General features: G+C 37.0%; 1 protein-coding gene across 1 annotated transcript; it reads left to right on the forward strand.

Moving 5' to 3' along the window:
- The first annotated feature begins 9,236 nt into the window (after positions 1-9,236).
- LOC143569570 (uncharacterized) lies at positions 9,237-17,937 on the forward strand. The gene is made up of 9 exons (XM_077055447.1): positions 9,237-9,257; positions 9,595-9,695; positions 9,967-10,046; positions 15,260-15,362; positions 15,679-15,835; positions 16,636-16,764; positions 16,845-16,931; positions 17,644-17,688; positions 17,754-17,937. Exons 1-9 carry the CDS (start codon positions 9,237-9,239, stop codon positions 17,898-17,900), a joined length of 870 nt encoding a protein of 289 aa, XP_076911562.1. The 3' UTR covers positions 17,901-17,937.
- The last annotated feature ends 671 nt before the right edge of the window (positions 17,938-18,608 follow it).

Below are 18,608 nucleotides of genomic sequence, written 5' to 3' on the forward strand. Positions count from 1 at the left end.
TGAAGCCTTGCCTTGTAGAATATCACCTCAACCGACCATGGCCGGAGAAGATGAAACCCGAAGGAAACAAGGGGTGCATATTATATATATGTTGTACCACAAGATTCAATTAGTAAGTAACAAAACAAAAATTAAAGAAGGTTGTTGCTTGATTATTATGAACCTTGAAGGTTAGGAATGGTGTTCTTTGTTTGAGAGAGAAAGAAGATGAATTGAGCAAGAGAAAATGAAAGGGATAAGCTTGTATATATAGTGTAGTAGTCAAAGTTGTTTTCCATGGTTTATATCAATACTTGCATGTGTTTAATAAAAAGGTTTAAACAAGTCTAATAATACAAACAAGTAGCAAAATCCAAAAATTAAGAGATGATTATGAAACATAAAAACCCATTATTTCATATTATTGAAAGATTCGGTTTACAAATCGGGTAGGGTTTTAATACAATTACAAGTACAAAAAGAACCGAAAATGACGAATGTTACAATCTTCCCTACTTTAGGAAATTCTGTCCCGAAATTAAGAAGAATCTTTAATAAATAAGTGCGGGTACTTTTCCTTCATCTCGTCTTCTTGTTCCAAAGTAAATTCAGCGCTACACCGTGATTCCCAACGGACGTTAACTAAACGGATACGGCTACGTTTGGTTCGTTTCTCATTGCGGTCCACGATTTCAACGGTTTTTTCGATCATTTGCAAGGTTTCATCGATATGTACTTCGTCGAGAGGTATGTGAAGATTACCTTCGGCTAAGCACTTTATAAGGTTTGAGACATGAAATGTTAGATGAACACCGGCAAGTTCTTGAGGTAAATCAAGCTTATAAGCCACTTTTTCACTCCTTTCGAGGTGCTAGTTTTCCTTTCTTTCCAAAACAGACTACACCCTTCCAAGAGGATACTTTGAGAACGACAGGTCGCCAACATTGAACTCGAGTGGTTTTCTCCGTTTGTCGGCATAGCTCTTTTGGCGACTTCTAGCAGCGAGGAGATTTTTGCGGATTTGATCGATACGATCGGTAGTGTCTTGAACCATCTCGGGACCGGTGATCTGGGTTTCACCAATCTCATTCTAACAAATCGGAGAACAACACTTACGACTATAAAGAGCTTGGAAAGGAGTCATATCAATGCTAGAATGATAGCTATTATTGTATGAGAATTCAATAAGCGGGATATGAGAATCTCAATTTCCACCATAATAAAGGACACAAGATCGAAGCATATCCTCGAGGGTTTGGATTGTACGCTCGGATTGGCCATCGGTTTGAGGATGATAAGCGGTACTAAGATCGAGGCGAGTGCCCAAAGCTTCTTGAAGCGATTTCTAAAAACGGGAGGTGAAACGAGCATCACGATCAGAAATTATGGTCAATGGAATACCATGGCGGCATACAATTTCACGAACATAGATTTGAGCGAGTTGTTCAACAGAGTACTTCTCGCAGATCGGGATGAAGTGAGCCGATTTGGTTTATCGATCAACGATGACCCAAATGCTATCATTTTGCTTTTGGGTAGGAGGCAATTTGGTGATAAAGTCCATAGCGATCTCTTCCCATTTCCAAACTGGGATAGGAGGTTGCTCGAGTAAACCAAAAGGTCTTTGATGTTAGGCTTTAACCTTTAAGCAAGTAAGACATTTCGAGACATAAAGTGCTACGTCCTTTTTCATACCCGGCCACCAATAAATAGATCGAAGATCGAAGTACATCTTATCTGCACCAGGATGTACGGAGTATCGCGACATATGGGCTTCGTCGAGAATGAAAGTACGAAGTTCATCACGATCGGGAACCCACAAATGATTGAGGAAGTAAAGCAAGCCATCGGGTTTGGTTTCGAATTGAAGTTCGGCTCCATATGACATTTCATAATACATATTGCCTTCTTCAATGGAAGTGCATTGGCTCGATAGATGCGGTCTTGGAGATAGGTTTGGATGATGATGCTATGAAGCAAAACAGATTTGACATTAACTTTACGACTAAGGGCATTGGCTACAACATTCGCTTTACTGGGTTGGTAGCGAATTTCGCAATCGTAATCACTAAGTAATTCGGCCATCGACGTTGTCTCATGTTGAGATCTTTTTGGTCAAATATGTGTTGAAGACTTTTGTGATCGATGAATACAACGCATTTTGTACCATAAAGATAATGTCTCCAGATTTTGAGAGCGAAAACGACGGCACCAAGTTCTAGATCATGAGTCGTATAATTCTTTTCGTGAACCTTGAGTTGCTTTGAGGCATATGCGATAACTTGACCTCATTGCATGAGAACGCAACTGAGACCTTGGTTGGATGCATCGCAAAATACCACAAAGTCGTCGTTTCATCGGGAAGGGTTAGAACGGGAGCGTTTCAAAGCATATGCTTTAGAGTTTGGAAAGCTTCTTCTTGTTTCGGTGCCCATTCATAAGGTTTTCCTTTATGAGTTAATGTGGTGAGGGGTAACGCGATTTTAGAGAAGTTTAGAATGATTCACCGATAATACCCGGCCAAACCAAGGAAAGTTCGGATTTCCGTGGGTGTAGATGGAGTTTTCCAATCTTTTACGGCCTCGATATTGGCGGGATCAACATGAATACCTTTATCGTTGACGACGTGACCCAAAAATTGAACTTCTTTTAACCAAAATTCATATTTGAAGAACTTGGCATAAAGTTGTTCTTTTCGTAGGATATCGAGAATGGAACGTAAATGATGCTCATGTTCGGCTTGGGTCTTGGAGAAAATAAGAATGCCATCGCTAAAAACAATTACGAATTTGTCCAAGAATGGTTTGCAAACGCGGTTCATGAGGTCCATGAATACCACAGGTGCATTGGTTAATCCGAAAGGCATAACTAAGAATTTGTAATGTCCATACTGAGTACGAAAAGCGGTTTTAGGAATTTCGTCTTCATGAACACGCAATTGATGATAACCCGATCGAAGATCGATTTTGGAGAAGCAAGTTGCGTCTTGGAGTTGATCAAAGAGGTCGTCGATTCGAGGCAAAGGGTAACGATTTTTAATGGTGAGTTTATTGAGTTCATGGTAATCGATACAGATGCGAAACGAGCCATATTTCTTTTTCGCGAAGAGGACAGGAGCGCCCTAAGGAGAAGAGCTTGGACGGATAAAGCCCTTATCGGAGAGTTCTTGATGTTGGTTCGATAACTCTTGCAATTCCGAAGGAGCTAAACGGTAAGGAGCCTTGGCACAAGGTTGATTCGAAATTCAACAGGACGAATGGGTGGAAGACCAGAGACGTCTTCGGGAAAAAATCCGGGAAATTAACAAACAACGAGAATGTCTTGAATTTTCTTTTCTTTTGGATCTTTCACCACCGCTTGGGCTAGGAATGGAACGTACTTTTGGCGCAAGTACTTACGAGATTGAGAGAAATACATGAGGTTGAGTTTCTTGGGGATCGTTTTGCCAACGACCTTGAGAATTTTGCCATTGACGAGCGGGATACGAATGAATTTTTCATAAAAAACGACTTCGGCACGATGCAAATCTAACCAATCCATGCCTACTGTGATGTCAAAGCTTCCCATTTGCATCGGGGTGAGGTCGATCGAGAACTCGTGCTTGCAAAGAGTGAGAATACAATTTTGAATGACCGAATCGATGGTGATGGAACTACCATCGGCGACTTCGACGGAAAAAGGGCGAGAAAGTTTAGTGCGAGGTACAACAAGAATAGATTCAAATTTAAAAGAAACAAAACTCCTATCAGCTCCGGTATCAAATAAAATTGAAGCTAAATGCTCATTTACTAAAAACGTACCGTTCACCACATCGTTGGCAACTTGAGCTTGGTTGGCATTCATCATAAAGGCACGCCCTTGGTTGTCGTGGTTGACTTGTTGAGTTGGAGGAGGAGGGAGAGCTTGCATGGCTTGCGGGTGTGGTGGAGGAGGAAGGGCTTGTATGGCTTGGAGCGGTTGAGCGGGAGGAGCCAAGAGTTGCGGGATTTGGGGTTGATAGGTTTGAACTTGGTAGGCTTGGGTTTGGTAGTATGGTGTGGGTATGATTTGAGCTTGGTTAACAAAAGCAAGTCGGGGACAAGCATTGCGGAAATGATTCGGATCTCCACAATTGAAACAAGCTCTAGGCTGAGAATGAGGGTTTTGAGCAAAAGGAGCGGGACGATTTTGGTTGGATGGGGCAAACCTTGGTGGAGCGGGTTGCCCATGAGAGGCTTCTCGACACACGTTGTTAGTGTGACCATAGCGGTTACACTTTGTGCAGTGGCGACAAGCGGAGTAGGAGGGATGATGACGTTGACAAGTGTTACATAATTGGTGCGGACCGGAATACGGTTTTCGGTTTTGGAGTGCTTGGGATTGAGATTGAGGTTGTGATAGGTGAGTGACGGCATAGTTTCGATAGTTGGGTTTGCGTTTCTTTTTGGTGTGGTGGGTAGAATTGGAGTAGTTTATGGATTGAGGTTGAGGATCGACTTTGGTGAGGGTTGATGGTTCGGGTGTACTCTTGTCATTGGTTTTCTTGGGGTTCTTAATGGTGAGGGTACCGGCTTTGACATGGTTTTCTGAAAGAGCACCGGTTAAGGTAATAGCATCATGAAGGGTTTGCGGTTTGCTACTCATCACCGAGGATTTGCATAGGCAAACCGCCGATATACTTGTCAATAGCCCTTTCGAGGGGAGTGACCAAGTGGGGAACCAAGAGGCTAAGCTCGTGAAAGCGGTTGGAGTAGGCGCAATTGTCACCACTCTCTTGCTTAAGTTCCCAAAATTCGGATTCAAGTTTTTGAAGTTCATGTTTTGGGCAAAACTTTTTCATCATGACTTCTTTTAGCTTGGTCCACGAGTAGGCCATAGCCACTTCTGCCCCATGGGTGAAAATATCGCTATTCCACCAAGTGCGTGCGGTATCCTCAAACATGCTAGAGGCATATGTGGTCGTTTTGAGTTCGGGGCACTCACAAAGAGTAAACACACTTTCCATTTTCTCGAACCATCGCAACAAGGTAGTGGCACAGTTCGTGCCAAAGAATTGAGATAGGTTGGCACTGGTGAAATTTTTCAAAGCGAAAGGTGCGGGGTTGGGTGTGATTTGAGTAACGGCGGGTTGGGTGGCTTGGATTTGAGTTATAAGTCAAGGGAATCACAGCGGCGATTTCTTTACAAACCATTGCGGCCATCCGACGACCGGAGCTCAGCTTGCGTGTTTGGCGACGAATTGGAGGCTTTCTAAAATAATAAAAGAGAAATGATATAACTTGGGGGGTAATTGATAAAAGTATGAGGGAAAATGAGTAAATGTAGGGTTTTAATGATTGTGAATCCTAGAGTTATGAGGATGAAAATGTTAGTAAAAACTATTTTATACTTGAATCAAAAGATGAAATGTATATATATTTATAAGTTTCAAACTTTTGCCATTCAAAAATTGGAGATTTTGAGATATTAGAATTCATATATATAGTCGGGAATCGTACATGAACCACCATGATTTGATATCCCGACAAATAAAACTTGTATAAAATAATAGGTGGAGTCGAACATGTTCATGTACCACCGCGTCTTTCATGTTGTTGACTCAAATCACGATAAAAACATATAATAAAAATGGAGATACAACGAGATGTTAAAAAAAACTTGTCCACGAACCACAGTGGCTCTTGTATTTTTTTTTAACACCAAAAATATAAGTAGGCAACCGGAACGCTTGCATTCGACAACTTAAAGTATTGAAATGTATAACACGGTTCATAGGCCTAGAAGACGCACACTACAATTCAACCATCCCAGGTAAGTATATCACCTTCGATTCTTGGAATCTTTTTGTCAAATGGTCGTTTCGTAGTGTTTCGCTTTCCATGATGGCTATAAACCCGATCTAAATGCAACCTTTAAGGGATCTTAAATAACATGATCCAAATTAAGTTTGTGATCCATAAAACACAATATAAAAACTAATGTTTTTTTTTCGTTTAAGGCAATGTTGCAAAAGTCGCTAGGCGGTCCCTAGGCGGCTGACCCCCTTGGAGGGAGTACTCGGAGTACTCGGGGAGTACTCGGACATGATAAATATAAAGAAAATTAGATTTTGGGTAATATATATATTTCAAATATTATGAGTTTACTAATATTTATAACAAAATAAATGAATATCAATATAATTAAGAGAAATACATACTTGGATAATGAGGCCCTACTCTACTAGCACAAGGCTAAGTAGTTAGGGGAGCGTATGATCATACTTGATGAGGCTCAACAACAACATAAAAATAAACACTCGTGCACGTAAAGCATATGAGACATATAACACACAAAAGAGCAAGTATTCTAAGTATCATACACCCTAAAGTTTGTTGTTTGAGAAATGTGTATAATAAATCATTCTTGTTTTGAATAAGTATGCATGTTACCCCCAAATATAAAAGTGAAAACGGGGGATGAAATGTACTCACGTTAACTAAGTAACTTGAAAGATTGATTCGTGAATAATTGGAGATCGGGTTAACGAGCAAGACCTAGATTAAACGGGTCTTAAGTTAGTAGGTTGTCTTGGAAGGGTTTAAAGTAAAATATGACAAGTAAAGTAAATAAATGAAGTTTATGGTTTAAAAATGTAAATATTTGGGAAATTAAAGACATATTCTAAAAAGTAAGTTTACTTGAAACCGGGTCTTAGTATTTCATTCACAAATATTACTCAACCTATGTTAAGTAACTTATGTGGGTTAAAATGCACTATTGCAAGACCCTTGGTTATATAAATACCAAAACAAGGTTTTAATCGTGTGTTCGGATTTGTCAATTCGGGTCTAGATTATTAACTAAACTTAAAGTCAACTTTCCAAAATGTTTTTAGATAACTCAATAAAATCAAAAAGATTTAACCAAGTATATAGTTCTATTGTGAAGAACCTTAACGTCCGTTAAGCGAGTATTTGGTTCACCGGTCCAAACTTGTTATAAGATCAAGTTGGATTTCGACACACCAAGTATGTTGATAAAATAACTTGAAATTAGTTTAAAATACATTCTTGAAGAAAAGATGAGTTTCGGTAGCCAAAAACACACTTGTGTGCCTTAAGCAAGTGAACTCGGTTTAGTTCGGTTTTGGTTCGGTCCTTGACTCGGAATGATACCGAGGATGGTTGCCACATACCCAAATACCATAGAACTATAAAAATGATTTTAGAAGTTATAATATTCAAATCCTACATAAACATGTTTATTTAACTATTTCAAACAAAACTAGTAAACAAAACTATTTAAAACAAAACTAGTAAACAAAACTATTTAAAACAAAACTAGTAAACAAGAGTCCGGTTTTGGTTCGGTCTTGATTTGGTTCTCATCTTGGGATAAAACCGAGGCGAGTGACTTCATACCCAATACCATGGAATTCTTTAAACATGAATTAGAAACTAAACTACTTACAATATAAACAAGACTAGTAAAGTATTAAAGGAAAATAGTATAATCAAGAACTACAATGAGTCCTCCATGAAGCCTTGCCTTGTAGCATATCACCTCAACCGACCATGGCCGGAGAAGATGAAAGCCGAAGGAAACAAGGGGGGCATATTATATATATGTTGTACCATAAATTTAATTAGTAAGTAACAAAACAAAAATTAAGTTGTTGTTTGATTATTATGAACCTTGAAGGTTAGGAATGGTGTTCTTTTTTTGAGAGACAAAGAAGATGAAATGAGCAAGAGAAAATGAAAGGGATAAGCTTGTATATATAGGGTAGTAGTCAAAGTTGTTTTCCATGGTTTATATCAATACCTGCATGTGTTTAAAACAAAGGTTTAAACAAGTCAAATAATACAAACAAGTAGCAAAATCCAAAAAGTAAGAGATGATTATGAAACATAAAAACCCATTATTTCATATTATTGAAAAATTCGGTTTACAAATCGGGTCGGGTATTTGATACAAATACAAATACAAAAAAAACCAAAAATGACGAATGTTACACAAACCATAACGAATGACTCTTATATGTTAACTCATTTGTTAAACATCCTTAACGAATGAGAAACAAAACACGCGGCTTCATGCGTTATTATAACACTAACGAATGTGCCTTACATATAATTACTAAAATACCCCTCTATGCATTATAATTACCAAAATACCCATACACGTTATATCTAGTTTCCAAAAGCGTTGAGCAAAGACCGAGACGACAAACTATGTATCAACAAAAATTGACCCATTAAATTGTTGATTTTGTACAGACTCTTCTTTGGAACATAAGGAAAGATGCAAGAATCAGAATAGTTGAACCAATGGCTGAACTGGATGGACACGTAGGTCGAGTGGCACATCGAAGTAGCTCATGGACATGTAGGTTGAGTGACACATAAACCCAAACAAAATAGTTTGTTCTTTCTTTTTTATTTTTCACAGCATACAAAATAGTTACCGGAGCAAAGTAAGATAACGGTTGTAGATTAATATGAAATGCTGTTTTATTCCATACTACAGTGAAGTTGAGGCATTTCTATGTTCTTAAACTCCTCTATATTATCTGCAAACATTGTAAATATAAATTTCTAATGTTGTATTACAAATAGTTTTTTTACTGAACCTAATTGACCCAATAATTATCATAACAACGTCCATTTCGGTATCGATGGCGTTCGTCTCTTCAGTTGTCAATTTGTTATGTGTTGTTATCATACAATATATCACTAAAGGACTGATAAATTAATAAAGTATCGTGTTGTGAACTGTTGTCACTGCAGCCTCGCATGGGTTTCTACAATATGTATTCTTAATGTTAAACCCAATTACTGAATTCATTTAAACTTATTTTTATATTAAAAAAAAAATTACACAACCTAAATGCTAACCAATAAACTCATTTAAAAATCTAATTGTTTAAGCTCATTTAATAAAAAATAAAAGAAGAAAAAAAGACTCTTTTACTAAAGGCCCGGATTTTTACTCGCCTTCGGTCCATATTTTTTTGAAGATCCTCAAATACGGCCCTACAAACCGAAACCGGTCTTTACCCGACCCGGTTTTTTATTTTATTGAGCAAGACCGGAAGGGGTTCTTTCAAAAAGTCCTATGTGTCCTTAGTTCGTTTTGTTACTTTGTATAATATAATATGTTTAAAAAACGAAAAGTAAATCTAACATTTTGAATACCAAGGCCCAGTGATTGTGAGCAGCCAGTCCGTATGGAATCTAATTTGGTGGCTTAACGCCTTAACCTTAAAAGTAGTGAGCCAAAGGAAAAAAACAACAATGGCGTTGCAAGTGTCGAAGGTACTTACTTCCGCCTTGTTCTTATCCAAACATCCTCCAGGTACTTGCTAATTTAAATAAAATAAAACCATAATAATAATATTTGATATTAATCTCATCTTTCACTTTGGTTGCCGGTGGCGTAGTCATAATAGATTTTACATTTGATTGATTAGTAGGGTTCGTTCGAGTGAAATCAGGTATATATCTATGCAATGCCTATGCCTATGCCTGCTACAGCAAAAGTCAAAGTTAGGAGGATTTTCAAATCCACTTTTCGTTTTTATTTTATAACTATGCAATTGAAATACCCATACCAAAAATTAACAAAATGGTTATGCTTTAAAGCTCTAACTAGTTATTAATTTGCAATCCAGTGAGATGGACTAATGCACACAGAAGTTGCCCACTACAAAGCTTTGCCACTCTAAAATCAGGAAAGCTTATACCAGCAAAGAAGTGAGCACCTCTTTCTATCTCTTTGTTAATTTGCTATCAAACTTTTTACTTTCTCCCAACCATAAATAAAATACGATACAGTTTAATCATGTTGGTCACTCTAGAATCAATCTGTTCATGTAATCTTTATTTCTTGTTTGTTTATTTCATATTTCTTGATGGTAATATCAAGTGCATTTCATTGCCATATTGAATTTAAAAGATTAATTCAAGTTTATTTGGGACTCCGTTAATTGTGTCACACGGGTTTTCTTGCTATGTATGTTAGCAGGAAGAAGAGATTAGATGAAGTATGTCTCGAGAAGTTTCAGCAATATAGTCGTAACTACATTCAGTCATGGATCTTACAAGGTTACTCTTGTATTTATTTTCTTTTCTTGTAGCTATTTACTTATTAATGCTTTTATACTGGTTTAATTTTATCTCTAATGGGTCAAACGGGCTAGATGTCACCCACAATACATGTGAATGCATAAAACCTTGTAACTTGTTTATTATAGATTATAAAATTGTGTTTATTATCAAAATAATAAGATTATCGACCCGTTTTGAGCCCTTCATAATTACTTTCTTTGTATCCATACAACATTGGTGGAAAGTTTGTTTTTTGTTTGTTTATTTAACAAACGAACAGACATGAATAAAAGTTTTTGTTCATTTAGTTAAACGAACGAACATGAACACGTCTTGTTCATTCATTAATTGTGAACATTTGTTTACATCCATTCAGCAATTTGTTTATGCTTGTTCGTTTGTTTATGTTTGTTGATATATTTATTTAAATCTTTAAGGCCCATGAAAATTTAGTCCATCCTTAATAACTTTTTAGCTCTGTTTTGTTCATTCGTTTTCGATCATGAACCTTTCGTTGATTTTGTTAACTAACGAACATAAACGAACACAAACTCGTTCATTTTCTTAACGAACTAATACGAAAAACAAAATGCCATTTGTTTCGTTGTGTCTGTTATCAAAATAATATGATTTTTGGCCCGTTTTGAGTCTTATAAACTTATCTTCTTTGTAAGCCTGTAAATGAACTCAGTGAACTATTAGGCTGAAAGTTTGTTTTTATTTGTTTATCTAATAAACGAACGAACATTAATAAAAGTTTTTGTTCATTTAGTTAAATGAACGAACATGAATATGTTTCGTTCATTCGTTAATTGTGAACTTTGTTTACGTTCGTCGGTAATTTGTTTATGCTCGTTCGTTTGTTGATATGTTCCTTTATATTTTTATGGTTCATTAAAATTTAGTCCATCCTTAATAACTTTTTAGCTCAGTTATGTTTGTTCGTTTTCAATCATGAACCTTCTGTTGATATTGTTAACTAACGAACATATATGAACACGTTCATTTTCTTAACGAACAAACACGAACAAGAAAACGCCATTTGTTTCGTTGTCTGTGTTCGATCAATTTTTCAGTTAAAGTTATAAGAGAATGGCAATCAACTTTTATTTTCATTGACTTAGTGATTAATATATACCCAAATATAAATCAAAACTGCATGATTAAATCCCCAGAAATAAGCTATCATCAAACCTAGTTAAGACTATCTAATATAAAGAAAGAGTTACAATATTTGAATTTGAATCATTTATTTGGAGGGAGATTATTATCTCTAATATGCCCCCGCAAGATGGACGTTCTTGAATTAAGTCCAATCTTGGATAGGAGAGTTCTGTAGCGGTCTTTCAATAGAGGCTTGGTTAGTGCATCCGCTAGTTAATCATCACCTTTGATATGTGTAACCCATATCGAGCCTTCTTGTACCTTTTCACGAACAAAGTGAAAATCCATTGCTAGATGTTTCATTCGTGAATGAAAAACTGGGTTTGCTGAGTAATGAGTAGCACTTAGATTATCACAATATATAGCAGGAGTGACCGTAGATTTAAAACCGAGTTCATACAATAGATTGATGATCCATTGAACTTCAGTTGTTGATACAACGGCTCTAAATTCGGCTTCGTTGGAGGAGCGAGCTAAGGTGGGCTATCATTTTGAGCTCCAAGTTACCGGGTTTGATCCAGGATAAACAATATAACTGGTGGTACTCCTATAAGTTTGTTTGTCACCGCCCCAATCAGCGTCAGTGAAGGCGTGAAGCTGTAATGGGGAGTCACGACGGATAAGAAGGCCATGGTGGATTGTACCATGTAGATACCGTAGTAATCGTTTGAGGGCAGCCCAATGCATGTCGGTAGGGTTGCGCATAAATTGTGACAGTTTGTTTACAATGTAGGAAACATCCGGTCTGGTTAATGCCAAATATTGTAGTGCCTCACAAATGATCGGTAATCAGTAGGTGTATGTAAAGGGGTGCCGTCGGTGGTGGTTAGATGGACCGAGGTTGACATAGGTGTGGATGCCGGTTTACATTCACTCATGTTGGCCTTATTGAGAATATCAAGAATGTATTTAGATTGTGAAAGGAATAAACCATTGGATTGGTGAATGACTTAGATTGCCTAAATACTTTAAGGAGAAACGATTGGCAAGAGTTGAGATAAAGGAGTTAATGAGGGAAGAATTAGGACTTGCAATGATTATGTCATCGACCTAGACTAAAATATAGATAGGACGAGTAGATGAATATTTGATAAATAGAGAAGAGTCGGAAAGGGTAGGTTTAAATTTATTTGAGAGGAGAAAGGATTTGAGTTCGTCATACCAAGAACGGGAATCTTGACGAAGGCCATAAATGGCTTTGTGTAATTTGCAAACGTGATTTGGAAATGATGGATTAACAAATCCGGGAGTTTGGGACATATAGACGGGTTGGGTGAGAGTGCCTTGTAAAACAGCCATTACTGATATCTAATTGGCGTAGGCACCAATTATGGGAAGCGGCTAGGGCTAGGATAAGACGGAGATAGGCCGGTTTGACCACTGTACTAAAGGTTTCTTTGTAGTCAAGACCGGGACGTTGATTGAAACCTTTTGCAACAAGACGTGCTTTAAGGCGATTAACAGACCCACCGGGTTTGGATTTAGTGTGGTAAACCCATTTGCAACCAATTATGTTAGGCGTGGAGTTAGGTGGAACGAAGGACCAAGTGTTGTTACGAAGCAGAGCATCATGTTCTTCCATGGCTTTGCGCCATTGAGGTTGCTTTAAAGCTTGAGTGATGGTTGTTGGTTCAGGGAATGACTAAAGCTTGAGTGATGGTTGTTGGTTCAGGGAAAGCGGTAGAATAGAAGGAATATTTTGGATTTGGGTTTCTTGATTGCCTAATAGGTCGTGAGTTGGGATGATCAGTGGTTTGAGTGGAAAGATTGGTGCTGTTAGGGTTTATTGTTGCTGAGGGCTGTTGTGGAGGTGGTGTAGGGGCTGTTTGTTGTGGAGGTGGTGTAGAGAAGGTCTGTTGTGAGGGTGGTGTGGAGCTATTTACGGTAGTGGTGGTGTCCGAAACAGAGTTGGGATAGGTTATGGTTTGGTATTTGGAAAGGGCTGGTTGGGTGTTATTTGGCTGGTGTGGTGGTCGTCTAGTGTAGGTGTGCATGAAAGGATCGGTTGGATTAACATTGGTGGCTGATTGTGGAGTTTTGAGTAAATGATTGAGATGTGGGAATAAGTTGTATATGAAGCCAAGAATCAGGTGTTGGGGATGGGTGTGTGTCGGTTTGGGTTAATGTGGTGTAAGGGAATTCGGTTTCAACGAAATGTACATGTCGGGAAGTGTAGATTTTGTTTGTTAGAGGATCAAGGAGAAGATGGGAAGCGTTTTGAGAAGAAGAATACCCCACAAAGATACAAGGAGTAGATCTTGTGTGAAGTTTGTGTGGTGAGTATGGACGTAGCCATGGATAAGGCTAGACAACCAAAATTTTTTAGTTTGTCATAATTGGGAATTTTTTTAAATAGACAAGAATATGGAGAATTATTTTTTAGTGTAGTGATGGGGAGACGTTATAAGTAGCGGTAGTGAAAGCAAAGGGCAAAAATTTCAATGGAATTTTGGCATGAGAGAGTAAGGAAAGACCCGTTTCGACTATATGACGATGTCGTCTTTCGTCATAGCCCTTATGTTCGGGTGTGTGTGGTGGAGATGTTAAGTGAGAAATACCACATGAAGTAAGATGGGGAGCGAGTTTAATGTATTATCCCCCATTGTCGGAATAACTGTTTTATTTATTGCTTGAAAATAATTTTCAACAAGTCTTTGAAATCTAATGAAAGTGGTGAGGGAGTCGGATTTGTGTTTTAACGGATAAATTCAAATATATTTAGTAAAATGATCTACAAATATAATGTAGTATTTAAACCGTCAAAAGATGATGTTATGGGAGATGTCCAACCATCCGAAAAGATTAATTGTAATGGTGCGGAGGATGAAAGATATGAAGTATGAAATGGAAGTTTGTGACTTTTATTAATGCAACAATCATGGCAATTAGTTTTTGAGTTTTTAATTGAAGGAACAATGGATGCTAAAAATTGTAAACTTGGGAACGCAGATGCCCAAGACGATGATGCCATGAAGTGGACTTATTTTGGTGGATGTGAAAAGCATGAAGTTGAGATGTTGAACGAAGTTCTTAGTGTCCTTTACTAGCCGTTCCCCGGAGTAGAATTTTGTTGGAGTGAAGGCTTTTGATAATGAAGTTGAAAGAGAAAAATTGGATTAGTATACTATTATCAATACATAAGTGAAATATTGAAATAATATTTTTAGAAATTGAGGGGACGCAAAGAACGTTTTTGTGTGTGAAAGGAGTATTTTCAAAACAGATAATTAAAGAACCAACATGAGTGATAGTTAAAGACGAACCATCCCTGATGACAAGTTCATCGGTACCATCGTAGGGTGCGTGTAGGGATATTGCGTTGGGGTCGTTTGTAATGTGACACAACACTCCACTATTAAAAAGCCAAAAGGAGAGTTTAAACCTTCTGTAGATGAAACACCCACCATGTGAGCTTGTGGTTGTGGCTTGTTGCAGCCTTGTCGTGGGAGTGAGGGAAGGTTTATTTGAGGATGTTGTTTCTTGTAAGCACGACAAGATGTGAGAGCGCGTCCTTGTTTGAAGCAAAATTGGCATTTGCCTAAGAAGGGACGGGAGGTTGGTTGATTTGGTGTGGGGAAAATGCTGGCGGTGCGGTTGGTGTTTCTTATTGTTGCCGTGATGAAGAAGATGGCTGTTTACAAGAAGACAAAAAGAAATTGTGCAAACAGCAAACTGTAGAAGCAGTGGTTCGTAAACTGTTGAAACAGTGAAGTGTAAAGTGTGGAAACAGGTCTGCAGTGAGCTGATGGCTTTTGGAAAATTTAGAGGGGGAGTATTATGAACCTGGCTGATACCATATAAGAGAACCCTGGCTGATACCATATAAGAGAATGGCAATCAACTTTTATTTTCATTGACTTAGTGATTAATATATACACAATTATAAATCAAAACTGCAGGAATAAATCCCAAGAAATAAGCTATCATCAAACGTAGTTAAGACTATCTAAATATAAAACAAGAGTTACACTATTTGAATTTGAATCTTTTTTTTGGAGGGAGATTATTATCTCTAATAAAAGTTAAAACTAGTTTTTGTATTTTAGGCAAAGTAATTGTTGATGGAAAAGTTGTAACTAAAGCGGGACATCAAGTTTCTGACAAAGCCGTTGTGGAGATCAAGGCGGAAATACCAAAATATGTATGTAGGTGATTATTACTCTCTCAACCGACTTTATACAAAATTGCGCAAATGCTCCCAGTTGCAAACTTAGTCCAAACATTTGCGGGAGAGTTGCATGTTTAGTCCCCATCGTTAATCCCATAGTTTTTAACAGAAATTGTGACTTTTTTGATATTTTTCTAACTCTGAACCCTCTTACAAATGTTGGGACTAGGTTTGCATTGTACAAATATGGGGACCAAAATTGCTTTATGCTCAAACCACAGGGACAAGTTGTGCAATTTTCTCTACATATTTAAATCTGTGGCTTGTATATTAAATCTTGACTTTTGTTGACTTTAGAGCAGGGCATAAATTGGAAGCTGCCATTGAACAATTAGGCGTTGATGTTACTGGAAAAGTGGCTCTTGATTCTGGTTTGTCCACTGGAGGGTTTACTGATTGCTTGCTTCAGTATGGTGCATCGTTTGTTTATGGTGTTGATGTCGGTTACGGGCAGGTAATTGCCAAATAAATTAACCAAAAATATAAAAGTAGGGGCGTGCATGGGTCGGTTTTTGGTAAGCCTGTAAACGATCACGAATAAAGTGTATTCGTGTTCAGTTGGTTAACTTTAACCGAACAAACGTTCAAATATGAACAACTGAAGAACAAGGTTTTCTTGTTCGTGGTCGTTCGTTAAGAAAATGAACGTGTTCGCTTTCATTAACAAAATAAATGAACGTAAATGAACAAACATTACTAACCTAAAACCAATTAAAAGTAAATGAGTACAGTGGACAACAATTTGTTGGATTCAAAGGGAACCAAAAATCCGTCTGGCGTCGGTTTTGCCATTTGCGCTTCAAATCTTTGGGACGAAAAAAGATGGCCCAAAATAATAAACTTGGTTCTAACACTATGGACATAATTTTTTTTTTAATTAGTTGATCAATTATTACACGTAAGGGCCAAAATTTTTTGGGGTACACCATTTGTTATTTTTTTATAAATTACTTCACAGTCCAAAGTAAAATCTATAATCAATAAATTCAATAACAAAATTCGGTCTTCCAGTTTTTATAGGTTTGGTTCAGTTTTGACTATTTTTGGTTCGTTTTGTACGTGCAAAACTGAAACCAAACTGGAAATTTGACTTTTGAAAAAACATAAAATCAAACCGTCAGTTTTGGGTTGAATTTTGCTATTTCGGTTCTGTTATCTAGGTTATTTTAGTTATTTTGGTTGCATGTCAGTTATTTCGGTTTCATGTACACCCTGCATAAAATATGAAAAATATAATGTTTACCTTTTTTACAGGTGGCAGATAAAATTCGTCGCGATCAACGCGTATCAGTTATTGAGAGGACTAATTTGAGATATCTTACTGAACTTCCTCAGAAAGTTGACTTGGTGACTTTAGATCTTTCATTTATATCTATACTTCTAGTAGGTGTTTAATTTGTAATGAAATAGAATAACTCATTCATAATACATTATTAAATATTTATATTATTTTTTTTTGTTAGGTCATGCCTGCTGTTGTTAACTTGATGAAAGAAGAAGCTACATTGATTACATTAATTAAACCTCAATTCGAGGCCCGTAGATCACAAGTATGAAAATTTGTTCATGTTCGTTTATTTAGTATCGTGTATCTAGTAAATGAACGAACATGAACAATTTATTTTGTTCATTTAGTTAAACGAACGGACATGAACGTCTCATTTGTTCATTTATGAACGTGAACACTCGTTCATTCAGGTTCTTAAGTTTATAATTGTATAAGTCCGTTCGTTTACATTCGTTAATTTATAAGTTTCTTAGGTCCAGTACAATATAATCTAGTTTTAGTAAACGTTTTATGCCTAATGCATTCTTCACATTTACTTTTTAATTAGTCTTTAGCTCATTTATTATATCTGTTTGTCTATGTTCGTAAACCGTTTGTTTATACTGTTCAAGAACAAACACAAACGAACTTGAACGCGTTCATTTTCTTATTGAATGAACACGAACAAGAAAACCTCATTTGCTTAACTATTTATTTGTGTTTCATCATTTGTTCGGTTAATGTTAAATGGACAAAGATGAGTATGGACGGTCCACTTGTGTTCGTTCTTTTTGTTTACAAGCATAGAAGTTGGTCTTAGCTCAGTGATGTATCTTCATCTATGTTTAGTTACGTGTGCTTACATTCATGAACCGCTTGTTTATACCGTTAGCAAACGAACACGAACAAGAAAACCAGTTAATTGTTCGTGTTCGATCGTCAGTTCGGTTAAAGCTAAGAAATGTGGTAATTTTTTATTTTATTTTTTTTGACAGGTGGGAGGAGGTGGGATTGTGAGAGACCCGTCGGTTCATCAAGAGGTATGTTTCATTCTGTTTTCTTATTGCCTATGATGTTAAAGGTTGACTTTTGTTGACTAATATAGGTGCGTGAGAGGATCGTTAAGGGTGTTGAAGATCTTGGTTTTCGATGCGATGGGTGGATCGAGTCTCCTTTAAAGGGTGCGGAGGGAAACATTGAATTCGTGGCTTGTTTTAACAGAGCAGCTGTTGGTTCTGTTAAAATAGACTAGACCAAACTGCTTCTAAATTGTACTCCACAGATAGGTTTTTTTTTTTATATTTGGTAGTTAGGTAATTGCAGTTTTTCCCGTACAAATAAAGTTAAAATATTACCCCCATCATCTCTACTAAAACTTTTTTAATTTAAATAATAATTACAACTGTAGCCCTTAGTCTTTATCTATAGATTATTTTTATTTTTGTTTTCAACCCAACTTCTTTCATGATTTTTGAACAATTATAACGTTTTGATACGTTAATATTCTCCAAAAAGTAGTTACATCATAAAAACTAACATTTTATTCCTTTTAATTTGAGTATGATATTGTTATAGTTTTTTCAGTTAAAAAAATGACATTAAACGTGTGGGTGTTTGCGATATGCTTTTGATGGTTTTTTAGTCAATTAAAACTAACAAAACCGTTGAAAATTTAAATGGTTGGTCAAAAGTTGAAGTACCTAGAGGTGCACAAATCGAGCATTTTTAAGACGCGGAACCGGGTATTTTCAAATCGGCTACAAAATGGGACCGGTTCCAGTCAAGAACCGGGTAGGAATCGCACCCGACCCCGTGGAATAATATGGGAAACTAGTAGAACCGGGTAGGGTACGAATCGGATCCGGTTTATACCCAAAAACCGGGTATATCGGGTTTTTTGAATTTTAAACAAATATAGCCATTAGTAACCGGTTCCAACAGCTATATAGCCGTTTTAGGA

Source organism: Bidens hawaiensis, unplaced genomic scaffold (genome assembly GCF_021521415.1).
Source record: "Bidens hawaiensis isolate Kalapana, Puna unplaced genomic scaffold, B.hawaiensis_p1.1 tig00024618_1, whole genome shotgun sequence".
Lineage (NCBI taxonomy): Eukaryota > Viridiplantae > Streptophyta > Magnoliopsida > Asterales > Asteraceae > Bidens > Bidens hawaiensis.

Coding starts and splice junctions, on each gene's coding strand:
- LOC143569570 (XM_077055447.1), top strand. CDS start 9,237: ATGGCGTTGCAAGTGTCGAAG. Junction 9,696..9,966: donor AAGCTTATACCAGCAAAGAA/GTGAGCACCTCT, acceptor GTATGTTAGCAG/GAAGAAGAGATTAGATGAAG. Junction 16,765..16,844: donor CATTTATATCTATACTTCTA/GTAGGTGTTTAA, acceptor TTTTTTTGTTAG/GTCATGCCTGCTGTTGTTAA.